The 14,084-nt window shown below is 36.3% G+C and overlaps 1 protein-coding gene across 1 annotated transcript in view; it reads right to left on the bottom strand.

The window, feature by feature from the left end:
• NUCB2 (nucleobindin 2) overlaps window positions 1–12,515 on the bottom strand; it is a 14,949-nt gene extending 2,434 nt beyond the window's left edge. The window contains exons 1-9 of the mRNA XM_035891034.1: window positions 12,372–12,515; window positions 11,576–11,683; window positions 10,130–10,256; window positions 6,662–6,765; window positions 5,479–5,664; window positions 4,737–4,827; window positions 3,248–3,306; window positions 1,639–1,731; window positions 478–613 (exon numbers count right to left, since the gene is read on the bottom strand). Coding sequence (XP_035746927.1) covers window positions 478–613; window positions 1,639–1,731; window positions 3,248–3,306; window positions 4,737–4,827; window positions 5,479–5,664; window positions 6,662–6,765; window positions 10,130–10,256; window positions 11,576–11,683; window positions 12,372–12,515 — 1,048 coding nt within the window. The remainder of the gene's footprint in view (window positions 1–477; window positions 614–1,638; window positions 1,732–3,247; window positions 3,307–4,736; window positions 4,828–5,478; window positions 5,665–6,661; window positions 6,766–10,129; window positions 10,257–11,575; window positions 11,684–12,371) is intronic.
• Between the last annotated feature and the right edge of the window lie 1,569 nt (window positions 12,516–14,084).

The raw sequence follows: 14,084 nt of genomic DNA, 5'->3' as shown, positions 1-14,084 counted from the left end.
CAGGAATGCATATATGTTTTTATCATCTTCCCACTGAGATTATTGTTAGCTGAATTGTACAGTTCACCAAACAACCCTCAGAATTTTCATCAAAGCATCCAGACATGACACTGTAAAGGGTTAGTACACTCACTGGAAGAAACAGCAAAATGTTCTCAGCAAAATTCTACTACACATTTAGAGGTAGGAGAAAAAAACCTCCTCTTGCTTCCAGCTGAGCTCTTCCCTTTAAAGTGATTCATAAACAAAATGTCCATTTTCTGTTTGAAAAGCATCTGGGAAAAGCTCTCCTAGAATCCACAGGGTGGCGCAAGACCTTTTCTCTGTGTGTGGACCATAAAAATTACATCTGCATTACATTAGGCTGCTACATTTTGTACATCACATTTAGCTAAAGCGCTTAACCACACACATACCAAAACAGGACTGAAAAAAAGCAAAGGTCAGAGACATGCCATTTGGTTTCCTAGTTGGAGCGATGGTAATAGTACAGTATGTTGCACTTGGAACTCATTCTCATTACCTCCCAGCTATCTGGCTCCAAAAATTCTTTTTTCTCTGTAGCTCGCAGGAACTCTTCCAAAGTCACTAGCCGGTCCTTGTTGATATCAACCTATTTGAAGCAAAAAATTAAATTCAACCTAAAGGATGGGTTCTGTCAGAGCTGATGTTTAACTTCATTATGCAAATATCTTCAAATATAACCATTTTATTTTTAAACTGACTCATTTGCAAGGGAGTACCTGCAACATTTTCTGAAAACTTAACTCACAAGCTCATATAGCTTAACAAAAATGGAAATAAAAAGTAAATCCTCACATTTTACTTAAATATCCATTGGCTTTATTGGAAACATTATTTGTGGTCATAACTCCAATGCTAATAGTGGCATGCATGATTTTTTTTTTTTTTTTTTTAAGAAACGCATTTTGTAGCTTTCTGGTAATAATTTTGTAACTGTGAGTCAGAGTAATCTCCACTGTTGGACAGAGAGTTTTAAAACATAAAAAAAACCCCAAGTGAATTGTGTCAGAATCCTTGAAGGAGAAGGGAAGAAATGGTTCCCTTTATGACTAATAATAATGGAGCAAGACCAGGCTTGCTCCATTCCAAGCTTAAGGAATATAGTTGAATACAGAAAAGATAGGAGTGAAAAACACAGTGGTTCAAAACCATTCTTCCCTTTCTCTGTCTCCTGAGTGGAAAATCTGTCAAAACTAGCAAAGGTATTCACTGTCATTGGTGATAGCTTGAGCTCTGAGTCTTCTGAAGGGACACGAAAGAAGACATTGCTCTACTCCCTCTTCTCACACCTAAATCCTACCCATTTGCCAAGTAGAGTCTTCCACGTTTGACACAAAATTCACAGGGAATGTCTACTGAATCTCAGTATCTACAAAAGATGGAGGCTACAGCACAATTCCTTCTCTGGAACTTTGTAAATAAAAAAGTCAGCAGGCATTTACATATGGGGACAAGGCTTGAGAACTGTAACTTCACGTGAATCCCAGCACAAACGGCATTCAGTGTGACAGGTCATCCCTTTCTGCTGTACTTGGGACAACACTTCATGTTAGGAGGAGTGTATTTCTTTAACATAGAAGGAAATCAGCAGCTCTACTGAACATCAGTCCCCACCTCGTTCATTACATGTTCCCTCATTCTCAGCCTTTCTTCTTCCATTTCAACCATGTCATCCTCTTCATTTTTGGGATCATAAACTTTTTCTAGCTGAAATTAAAAATTAGCAAATGTTAGTTTAGAGAAAGGGCTTCTCATTCAAATGACAGAGCATATCTGGAACAATAGCATGAGATGTTGCTAAAAAGCATGAGTTCTTCGTTTCTCCAATAGAGTGAGAGTGTGTGTGTGTAATTCTCTTCTTTTAGCATAGTATTTAAGTAACAAGTGAGCCTTTCATTGCTAAGAATGAAGTTTTCAGTTAATTCATGTGGTCTGTCGTAACTCAATGCTGTGGACATTACAGCAAAATTGACCTCAGCACACACAGTCTGATCCTACATTTGATTCAAGGCAGGCAGAGTTTCCACATGGTTTCTGGAACAGGAGAGAGTAGCTTTTTTACCAAAGCATGCAGCTGACCATGTAAGCATTCAGGATAACACAAGACAAACCAAGTACCTAATTTAATGGTCCGCTTCTCTTCTTGCACAATGCCTTTCTGGTGAGTTTATGCTTATTTCCTTCTACTTGGCTTTCTTAGTCATTTAGCTTCACTTGCTTAGCTATATGTAATTTTAAGGCCCTAGACTACTTGGTTTTTAAACTACAAAACTGCAAAATAGTGGGACATACCAGTCAAAAAAGACTGCCATATATCTTCATTGTATTAGAGGGGATTATGGCAAAGTATTGTTAGAAATCTGTATTTGCAAATTTAATTTCTTCAAAAACTTACAGTAGTTTGAATTTGTAAGCTTCTATATACACTGTATAGCACACTTTCTCCCTGACTCCTGAAATCTAGAAAAAATTGTTAAGACTAGATATTAATAGTATTGGGTCTTTGAATAGGAAGTTTAGGGGTTTTCTTCTGCTATACCAAAACAGAACCTACTGGAAAAATGAAGACCAAGGCCCTTACTTTACTCATTGATTCTGCAATTCCCACGACTGTAGAATTTCAGTACATTGCTATTATTACTCTTCTGGGAGGAAAAGTAGTACTAACTTTTGTATTTTCACAGACAACGAACCAAGGCTTAAAGAAACTGTCTACTAAAGAGCCTGTCTAGTTTATCAGATGTACTTGTGCCCCAAACTAGCTAGATAAAAAAAAATGTAAAATTTCTGTAGCTGCTTCCACCATGTGCTGTCTTTGAGCCAATTCGCGTGACCCTTTTTCTGTCTTATGACTTTAGATTAGCACTGAATGAGCACAGATACCAAGCTTTAGAATCTGTACCAGGCTGCATCTAGCCAGAGCAGGAGTGCAGCTCTCTGCACTGCAATTTATACAGGTATAGCTGTATAAAAATCTCAAACAAGCCTGTGGCAGAGAAATACAAGAGTACTAGATCTCTGGTGTCCGATTCCTATGCTTCAACTACTTTATTTTCCCTGCTGATATGTTTTTACACTTTTGTAGAAACCCTAAGGATGCACAAAACTTGGCATGAATATTCTAATTTATAGTCCAAAGCCCCCAAATACACTTGGAAAAATATAGACATCCCTGTAACCATTTACTGAAACAAGTTAAGTTTTTGAACTTTTTTTTTTTTACCTCTTTAGTAAACAGGGCTTCTAATTCTTGCTCATCCAGGAAACCATCATTATTGACATCTACAAAAAGAAGTGTTGAAAAATACAAGTTGAGTATGTACAGAAAATAAATACATGTAATAGTTCTCCATGAGTTAAGTATCAGCACATGCACCTCACCTGGATTAAAAACCTCATTTAACAAAATGCTGGTTACATAGGTCATTTTTTCTGTTTAATGTTTTATCAGGCACTGGCTGAACTGTATTGCCATTTTTGGTTGGTTGGTTGAACCAGTCTGGAGCAATCTCCCTACTTCTTAGATTAGCAAACTGAAATAGGTTACAACAGGATTGCACAAAGTGCAATTGCCCAAAGATATTACTGAAACCAAGTTGTCCCAATTTAACAACTAAATTTGTAAATAGATTCAGGAGCAACAAAAATTTGTAGAAAAACTTCATTAAGCAAGAGTATGACTCTCCAAAAAACCTAAAGAATTATGTGAAAATCTACATAAATATGTAGTGGTGGAGAAGAGATCACTGTAAAATGACTTTTCATCACAAACCCAAAAAGAGAAGAACGCTTGATAACTAAAGATCCATCTTTTATCCTACGTTCTACTTTGAATATTGTTATACTACCTCTGAAATTGAAAGAGAACATCTGCTTCAAATGAGTATTATCACGCAATATATTTGTTTAATTGCTTAAAAGTTTATTTTTATGTACTAAACTCAGGCAAAAGGTTGTTGCAGCTATTTCTGCTTTGGTAAGATTTGCACAAAAAGCCTACCAAAAATTTTCAGAAAATGATCTTTCAAGATCTCTTTCTAGAAAGAAGAAACAATGTTTAATAACTATAATACATATTACATATTTTATAAATCAAGATAAAAGTTCACACTCAAGCTAGAACACTTTTCTTCAGTTAAATTATCATATTTGGGATTAGGCAAATTCTGTGTACTGTTCAACCCCTCAGCCCAGTTCCAGGCAGGATCTGCTTAAGGGTACTTTATTATGAAGCATTTAACGATGTCAGGATATAAGGTTACACGTTTATATAATCACATTTAAATCTAAATGCCCATTGAGAGGCATCCTCATCTCTGCTACTATTTTATTGTTTCTAGCTGCACACCGTTCAGAAATACAAATGCAGGATTGGGGGTCATTTTGGTTTTTGTTTTATTAAGGGAATCTTGTAACTTCTGAAGAAACCACTCCAAAGATAAGGGGAGTCTGGCATTTATCTGCAGAGATGATGAGAAAGCAAATTTTCCCATACACACCTCTGAGTATTTATTCCTAGTACGTAGTGTATAAGCAAAGTTATAGTTATGGACAGCCCTCTGAGTACCTATACTTCCCTGAGCAATCACTACCGGCTATTGGCTGTATGATTTTACAAGCAGTTGAACAAAACTCTGTTTTCAACAAACTTGCCCTCAGCAGAAGTAAAAGAGTCACTTCACTTGTTCGTTAAATTGAACTAAACCTCTTACCGTGTAATTTGAAAAATGTTTTGGGGTCAAACTCATTAGGATCTAGTCCATCTGCTTCTTCCCACACCTCTTTCAGTTGATCTTTGCTTCCCTATAGATTGATTACAAAGAAAAACTATTAAAAGAATGATTAAGTGTAATTTTTTCTTGCATTGCCTATGCATTACAGTTTCTCTGAAAGGTTTTATTTTCCGATTTGTCATGTTGCAAATGGAATCAATGAAATTTTCTTTAATTCCCTTTTGGTCAGGTCTAATACTTCCATTAGACAGAAAGGCCTGGGGAAAGAGGGAGTGTCAAGGAAATACGTATCCTGTGGAAAGGAACACCTGTAACAATCAGTTATGGCTACACAGACTCATCTAGAAACAATAGCTGAAGGGAGTTAAATTAGTTTGCCTTTTCTAGAGCAAAAGGTGCTGTGACACAGCTCCTTGCAGGTCAGATATACTACGAAGGCATCCCTACAGTTTTCAATACTGTTCTGGCTGCTTTCTCAGGAGTTTCAGCTTCTTTGTAAATAATAATTCTGCCAGCAAATAGCATACTTGTACAGAAAAAAATGGGGGTATATATAGTGGGTTTTGTAATGCTCTCAACACTGTTCCCACACTTTGCTCCCATGTCAAGGAGAAAAGGCAAATGCCGAGAACAAACAAGATACACCCTTCGCTTCATTAGCTTTTTCTTTCTGGAAAGGAAAGCTTCCACCCAATCATGTAAGAACAGACTGTGGCCTTACGGGATGGTGAACTTTGGGATGATCTCCATGTTTTTTCTTCATCTCCTCAAATTTGGATTCTTCTCGCTGCCTCTTTTCTTCATCCAGTGTTTTTAAATACTCTCTCCTCTCATGTTCCTTCATCATCTCATATTTTTTGAACTCCTCATGGCGGGTCTTATCATAGTTTTCCAGGTCACTTGTAGCCTAAAAATATAGATATATGTAAACATATGATTATATTAACATGTATGATATTAAAAACATTATATTGTTCAGATCTGTGGGCAAGGCTGGACATACTGCCATTCTTTTGCTAAACATGAGGTAGACTAGTTGGGGGTTTCCTTTCACGTGACAGTGATGCAAAAACATCCCTCCTCACTTAATTATTTTCACATAAATTAATTTGCAAGGGTTCAACTGCTGGAAAATTTTTGCAACTTACATAGTACTGTAAGAAGGCATCAAGGTGTCCTTTCTCATCAATTAGTAATAAAATAACTCAAGTATGTCCCATACTAATTAAGGACAGCTTCAAAATAGTGCCATTAACTCCTTGTTTATTTCAGAATAAGAACATTTGTAGCTTATCCTGCAGTTTAATGAAAAAAACCCAATTACATGGAGAAAAAGGTTGTGAGGGGAGAATTTCCGACAAGTACTTACATAGAGTTTAGAGATGTATCATTTTCACTGACACTGAATGCCATACCCAGCACATGCAATTTCTAATACTGATATCTTAAATTCTACTCTGCTGTGGTTTTCCGGCTTGATGTATATATGATAGATCCCAAAATTCAAATGGCTACTTTAGAGATGATATTTTACGTCATTCTATTCTAAAATAATTTAGACTTAGAAATCAGAAAATACACTTGGGAAAAGAGTACCCCTATCAAAACTGCATTTAATTTAAATGCTACCTGAAAGTCATATTTTATTCCCAAAGTTGTTTGTACTGGCACATGAATGCAAGTCCTGTTAAGATGCCACCCCAAAATTTATGGGCTCTTTAGGATAATGCACACTGACAACAGTTTTCAAGTGTGCAATAGAGACTACTGACTTTTCTCTGAAAATGAAAACTGCATTTAATTTATAAAAAAAGTGGTATATATAAAAGGATTTGCCTTTACCAGAGAAAAAGCATAATAATTAATACCAAAAACCCCCATAGTAGTTTATATCTTGCACTCACTGCTTTAATCAACATATCTAAGTCTTTAGGTTCAAACGTGTCAGGATTCTGATGGTTCAGGTGCTCAAACTGTTTAAGGAGAGCTTGATGGTCTATGCCAGTGTCTGAAAGAACAAGGTACAAACAAAAACATTAAAATTAGTTTGAAATCAAGAGAGATCAGGAAGTTAAATTTTCATACTGGAGCTTGTGCCTTCTAAGTACCTGAGGTTCCCTGAGGACTGGATAATTTTTTCACTGTCGGAGGAAACTATAGCAACACTTCTAAAGTTGCTTTTCCTGAAGGAGACTGGCAAACTTGATAGCAATTTGCACTATATTCCTTCTGATGTGTCAGTGTTGCACTGCACACAATAACTTAATGTGCACAAATTAAGGCTTGTGTTTCAGCAAGGCAATATACAATCAATTTGAGCTTCACAAACTAAGAAAAACATTTTATTCTCTTTTATATAGATGAGGTAGTTGAAGTTATGTGCAATGTCAGAGCATTGACAACTTGCATCTTTTTCCTGAAGTGGGAGAAGTCTGACTCTTCTATTGCCCTGTACGCTTTTCAAATGACTTCTATCTCGCCAAACATGTACATACAATATGGTATAAAATTATATCAAATCAGATAAGCAGATACTCAAATTTCATTTGTGCAAAACGAGAAGTGCAAGACAGTGGAGAGTCAGGTCCTGTGTCTAAAAGCTGCCAACATTTCTCTCTTCCTTATGACAGGAACTATACCCAACAATATCAATACACAATCCACTAACAACAAAACACATTTCTACAACAGGCTTTTCTAGCTGTTACCATGGTTTCTGACTGCTAATGCTATATAATAATGCTATCTTAAGCAGCATACACTCTGATATGTTATGTGTAACAATTTTGCCAAGCTTTTACTAGTTGGCTTAGCAAAGAATATATGTTTTGTTTGTTTGTTTAAAAAAAATGGAAAACACAATTTTGAACTTCTTATTCTTTGTTAAACTATCTGTCTTACACTCAATGCTGTGTTTGTATTATTACAAAACAGCAAACACTGGCTGGGGCAGATTTCAACTATCATTCCTCCCTGGTGAGATCATCATTTCTGTTGAAATGTATGCGCCTTAGCCTGTTTTTGAAACATTTTTTTAGAAGTGTAATAATAGGCTTTTTTAAAAAATGAAACAGAAAAAAACCAACCAAACAAAAAAACACCCTGTCCCCAAACCCATTTTCCTCCATTCCTTATATTTATGGGAAAAGACTCATTCTATTTGACAGTATTTACTTGCCACATTACTGTATTATCTGAGACCCAACCCCTAACATTGTTCTGTCCTGTACTGATCAGTCCAATAGGATCTTGGTGCAGATGTTTAAAAACACATCTGAATGAGGACTGAATATATGCAGAATATAATCTCCAGTCTGATTAGGTTGGTTTTTTTGTTTCTTTTTTTTAAACCTGATCCATCTGAGAGGGAAGAAAACAGGGGGGGTTGTGCACTGCTTTTTTTTTTTTTTTTTTAGATCAGACAGAAGACTAAGATATTAAGTGGTGTTACAGGGAAAAGAGTAACAGAACAAATAAAAAGAAATCAAAGAGCTCTGCCATTACTACACAATGCTCTTTTGTACATGTTCCAAGATGTTGCATAGCTGTACAGATGCAGCTGTATTTTATAGATAATCTGGCCATACTTCTTGTATGTGGTGTAAGTACTCACTGGTAGGGCTGATTATAAACTTTGCAAAGTGTTTTCCCATTCATGGTATTTTCACATCTGAGTAGCCATCTGAATATTTTGAACTGGAATACTTTATTCTTGCTCTTTACCAAATGTAAGATCTCACACTTGTACTGTAACAATCTGATCTGTTGGGGGGAATTATTTTTCTAAGGCGTGCTCTGTTAGTTACTCTTGATTTACAGGAGTAGAGAGGGCTAGAAGTAATCAGTCCATTAAACTATTAAAAAGTTTCAAAATACACAAATTATTATGTACACAATCAGGTATCCTTAGCTGCTGTCACCTAGCTCACTGTGAATGTCACCGTGATGTCATTGGACTGCTTGCCTGCAATAGGAGCGTGAACCTGAGTTCTTGGCTGCTAAAGAGCCGTCTGAGGAAGATGAACATGGGGGCTGGCAGGTGTGTGAGGCAATGCACTGACTCCTGTGGAGGGGCTACCGCTGGTCTGCACTGTCTAGCTACCAGTGGACTGTAGTCTCTGGACTATAACACTCATTAAAAGAAAGCAAAGAACAGAAAGGTGATCTGATGCTCTCTGCCAAGTCTATATTATCATTCATTAATTATACTACGGTAGCACCTAAAGACTTCAGTGGAAATCTACTACACCATAAATATCTTTTTTTCCAAATTAATCTGATGCTTTCCTGACCCTAGTAACATCCCCATGAACACATATTTGCACATGCATACTTCTTCAGTCTGCTTGCCACCTTTAAATTCGGCTTAGCCTAGAAGACTCATCCTTATTCTTGGAGTACTTTAAATCAATACATGACCTATTCAATTCAGTGGGATCCCTCCCCATAACTTGCAAATGTTTTTAATAATAAAATAATCTGCATAGGCAAATTAAGCCCTTTTTGTTAGAGCTTCTTTGTGAAAAACAGCATTTCAGAAACAAGATCATGCAGCCCACCATTAGGATCTTTGTTTATGAGCAACTAATTGTCTTCAGAAAGAAACCACTAATAAGACATTTACAGGATTAGTTCTAAATGCAAATTTTTAAATTCTTTAATAATAAGAAATAAAAAGGGATAGCACCATTTCCCACGCAAACATACAGCAATCAGAATCATTAGAAACCTGTATACTTTATTCATTAAAAGAAATTGCCCGAGTTTGTACAATTTCATCAGCAATTAAGAAAATGCTACAGAGAAATTTTTTTCATTCCAAATGTTTATCTTTATTCAGGAGCTTGAAACTTCCCCCCAAAATAAGAAAAATAAACCTCTGAACTTTAATGTTTGATGTTTGTTACAAATCTGTACATTAACTTGAATTGGTGGAAAGGGGGAAGAGAAAAATGAAAACTTTTCTGTTAACTGTAAAAAAAAAAAAAAGTACTTTTCTACCCTGTAGAGACATGAAATGCTATGTCATATTGTATTCTTAAACATAGTTCTTATTATGTTATTAGTTCTCAGTGGGTAATCTATAAATTGATGCACTACAAAAATAAAGAGGTTGAAAACGATTAGTGTTATCTGAAAAACCCACTGCCAGAATCAAGTTCAATTATTTATAAAATACAGTTTGGCTTTTCTCTTCTCCCCAGTTTCCTATAAAGATGGGTCTTTACTGGCCCTAGGCCAGCTAGGAAAGGACACTCACTTTCAGCTTACAGTTGTTGCTGACAACAAACAAAGCATAACTTACGGATTTTGGGCACCTCTCCAACACAATTCCATCTGTTAACTCACCTAGTTAAATTTTATATTCTTACCTTGAACAGAATCCATTTTAGCTTTAATTAACATTCTTAATCTTGCCACCTCTTGTCTTTTTAGTTCATCCAGCCGTGTTCTCACATGGTGGCTTACTAAATCAAGCTCTCTGCTTAGTTTTCCACTCTGTCAAAAAACCAAAAGTTATGTATAAAAGCCAGAAGAAAGTAGCCTTTAGGATTCCCATTAGACATGAGCTGCAAGACAGCAGACTAGTGGCAGTCTTTGGCACTACTGTAGCCCACATTATAAGAATCTCAACATTTTTTCAAAGAACAGATTCAAATTTTTTTAAGCCTATGGTTACAGAAACAGAGTAGAATGCTAAAAGCTTTCTGAAAAGAGAATTTCTAAGTATCTTGCTCCTCCAAAGAGCAAAAGCATGACCTTGCATGACCAGCAATACCTAATAATGTTTAAGAAGTGACAAATTTCTTGATCAAATATTCTCAAATTAGTTCAAAAGAACTGAGATGCAGACAAAGTGCGGTGTTCTTCATCCACTTGATGACAGCTGTAAGACTTGAGAGAATGTACAAACACAGCAACAGCCACCAATGTGTACTGCAAGAATATTTATCAGGATCTGGAAATGGATAATAAACTTCGAGGGCTACATTAGATGTAGCATGAAAGAAAAAGGAGCCAAAAGCTGCCAACGGCAACGTGAGGGACTAAAGGAAATGCAAAAAGTAGGATCTCCTCTTTAAGTCTATCACTTTAGACTGTTTCCTACCTGTCCCTTGCTGAATTTCTAGCTCATAAAGGGGAATGCAGAACAGCCACCACCTAGAGCCAGGAACTAAAGTAGAAAAGACAAGAATGTGGTGAGGTTTTGGAGAGAGTGCTATGTGAATTGGCACAACAGAAAGGACAGCCGTGGAGAAAGCCAGAGGTCTATTTTATTTCTATGTACACTGACTTTACCTCTAGTACAACTCTTGGATTTTCCCAGACTTTAAAATCTGACTTTCTTGTAATTCTCTTCCATGTCACTATATTCATCTGTGACATGCTATCTTAATTTCAGAAGGCAGATATACGTCTATGTTTAAAACAGTGTTCCAAATCCCTCGGCAGGCAACAGCAAGCGAGAGCTTCGCTTGCAGCTGTTTTGATGTACACAAAGGTTTACCTACCTGTATGGAGTCTGAAACCGGCTTTTTAGTAGACAGGCATAAGGCAGAAACTAAGCATTCAAGTATATGTTGTTGGGAGGTTTTTTATGCTATGAGATATTGTTTAATTAACAGAAGTTCTGCTGTCCCTTGGCTAAAGGCAAAGATCTAGTAAGAGTTAAATACCTAACTAAATAAAAATGAGAGGAAATTTAAGCTCACAAAAAATGAGAGAGTATGAAGAAAGAAAAGGAAGAAAGAATACAACATACATGGCTCATGATTATGGATTTAATTAAGCTTAATTTAACTTCTTTTTTAACCTACCTTTATTTCCTCAATGTCAGCAGTCTGGAGTTTCTCCCTGAAATGCTTATCTGTTTCCAAGACATCTATTACTTGCCTGAGATATTCATCATAATAAAGTCCTGTATCCTTCAAAAAAAAGAATGTGAAATTCAGAAAAGAATATACTACCAAACATTGTATTTTGTTTAAATACAATGATTAAACTGAAACTCAAATCTTAGCAACACAAGCATTATACTCTCTTACATATCTTCGTTTTTTCTGATTTGCATCATTGCCCTATTATAACTTATTCTTATGATTCACTTGTTTCAGCAGCTGACAAGGAAGAGGAGAAAAGTGTTTAGGAATCCATGTCATACACAAGCATCTGTCATGTTAATATAGTTTGGTGTGGTTTTGCTTTTTTTTTTTTTTTTTTTAAAAAAAAAAAACCACTGCAATTCATTCATTGCTGTTATATTTGAAACACTGAGCTGGAATCACCGAGTGGAATTTCCTAAGCCACGACTCAATCTCTCAGAAGAAGTCCCTGTGGAACAGTAAGCAGTTCTTCCTATTGTAAGCTGGGGAATTCCTTCTGTGTGCCACCTCACCTTTAGCAGCTCATGGGACAAAAGTAAAAGAGAACAAATTTAAACGGAACCTCACCATACTAGATGGTAGACTGTCTGACAGTACTGGCTAATATTAGTTTCCTTCCTGCAAGTAACTCCAGTAAAGAACATTTAAATTTCAGGAAGGGAGTTTGCTATAGCCAGATTACGAAAAATTAGAAAAAATACTGAATTAGATAAAATTTCATTACACTTACTGGATTTTCTACCTTCTCTCCTTCTACGTGGCCTTCTCCTTTGACTTTTGTCTTATCTATGTCTATAGGTACAGCTTCCAAGGCCATTAGGAGACATGTCATCAGCAAAATACACTGCTGGGGCAGGACAGATAGCCACTTCATCTGAAATGAGACCAAGTCACAAAAATTAACATAATTGATGTTACCATACTGTACCGATCAGAACTTTTTTGACGTTCCTACATAGATACCTGTAATAACCCTCACGTGTTTTACTGCTCTCGGGGAACACTGAAACTCAAAGAATTAAATGCAGCTTTAATTTTTAAAGGCCATGATTACACAAGAAGATTTCCTCAGATTATCTTACAGTTGTGTGGCAAACCTAAGTTGTACTGTGAAAGGTTTTTAACATTTTGAGGTATTATTAATGGCTCCACAGAACAGGTGGGAACACCCAAAATTCATGTACTTGTTTAGGATGGCCAAGTCTTACATAACTAATACTGATGTTCCCACTCTGATCAATGTCTTTGCTGAAGTTATTAGCAAATTGCTAAAGATAACCATGGACACCGAATCAGATCTTAATGTAGTAATGCCAGGAGTTTTTATGTTTTAGCAATAGAGTATTTTGCCTAATTTGGAGGCAAGATGCCCTCCAAAATTTATTTGCGGGAAAAATATTTTACAATCCATGTTATATCCGTATTTCAAGTTGACCAAGATTCCTGATGAAAGTGTTCAGACTAACCGAAATTGTTGCTGATGCTAGGGCTTTATTAACTTAGTCTCCCCTAGGCTTTATTTGGTATCTTATATAGGGCTAACTCGCACATAGTTTGATGAGCACCAAGCTCTGTGTTCTCCTTCTCTATCAAATTTGGTTGTAAATAGCGCAATTCATTCAGAAACTGATAAAACGGAATACTTAAACAGTGCAAGTACAGGAAATGCAGCGAAAAAGTAATTATGGTAATCCAGCATCTGGCAGTGAAGTCAGGCTCTTGAGACAATTCAGCCTAGGACAGTCCACAAGCCTGAGCAAACTCTACAATGTTACGTTAGTAATACAAATCACCGACTGGAAAGTGAAAGTTGCCAGTCAAATACTGCCTGAAATTAGCTTAGATATGTCAAGGAAAGAGACATGGTATTAAAGAAATGTGCAAACAATTAAGAGTACACCTGCTACAAGGAGATTTTATGTACAAGTGCTTTAACTAGTCATGCAAGTAATTCTATCAAAAGTACTTATGTCCACCAGCAACTATCTTTTGGGGGGGGGGGGGGAGGAGTTGGGAGGGACAAACTGTAATTATGGTGTCAGTGCCAGTTTTCCTGATTACATGCTCTGGTACTCGACAGTGAACCACTATTTTTGCTTGGAATAAGCTTCCCCTTTATGAAGGCAATAAATGTAGATAATGGTACGTACTTAATATTAAGCATTGTTGACACTTTTAGTCATATAAGTATTATGCAAAGAAAGCACTCCTATGAAGAAAAAAAAAGGGAAATGCACACAAGATATGCAGAGATATTATTTCTTTTGTTGGGGATGAGGGAATAGCTGGAGATAAAAATATATCCATCTATCCATCTTTTGTTTTATATGTCAAAGGCTCAAGAATGACAAGAGTTCTGTTTTTCTTAATCACATCTTCAGCAAAAAGAGCCTAAATGGATTCTGCTCAGTTATAGCAGATACCTGTTATTTTCATTTAAAAA

The sequence above is a fragment of the Egretta garzetta genome, unplaced genomic scaffold (genome assembly GCF_000687185.1).
Source record: "Egretta garzetta isolate BGI_Z169 unplaced genomic scaffold, ASM68718v1 scaffold133, whole genome shotgun sequence".
Classification (NCBI taxonomy): Eukaryota; Metazoa; Chordata; class Aves; order Pelecaniformes; family Ardeidae; genus Egretta; species Egretta garzetta.
This window is presented reverse-complemented; position numbering and strand designations above follow the sequence as displayed.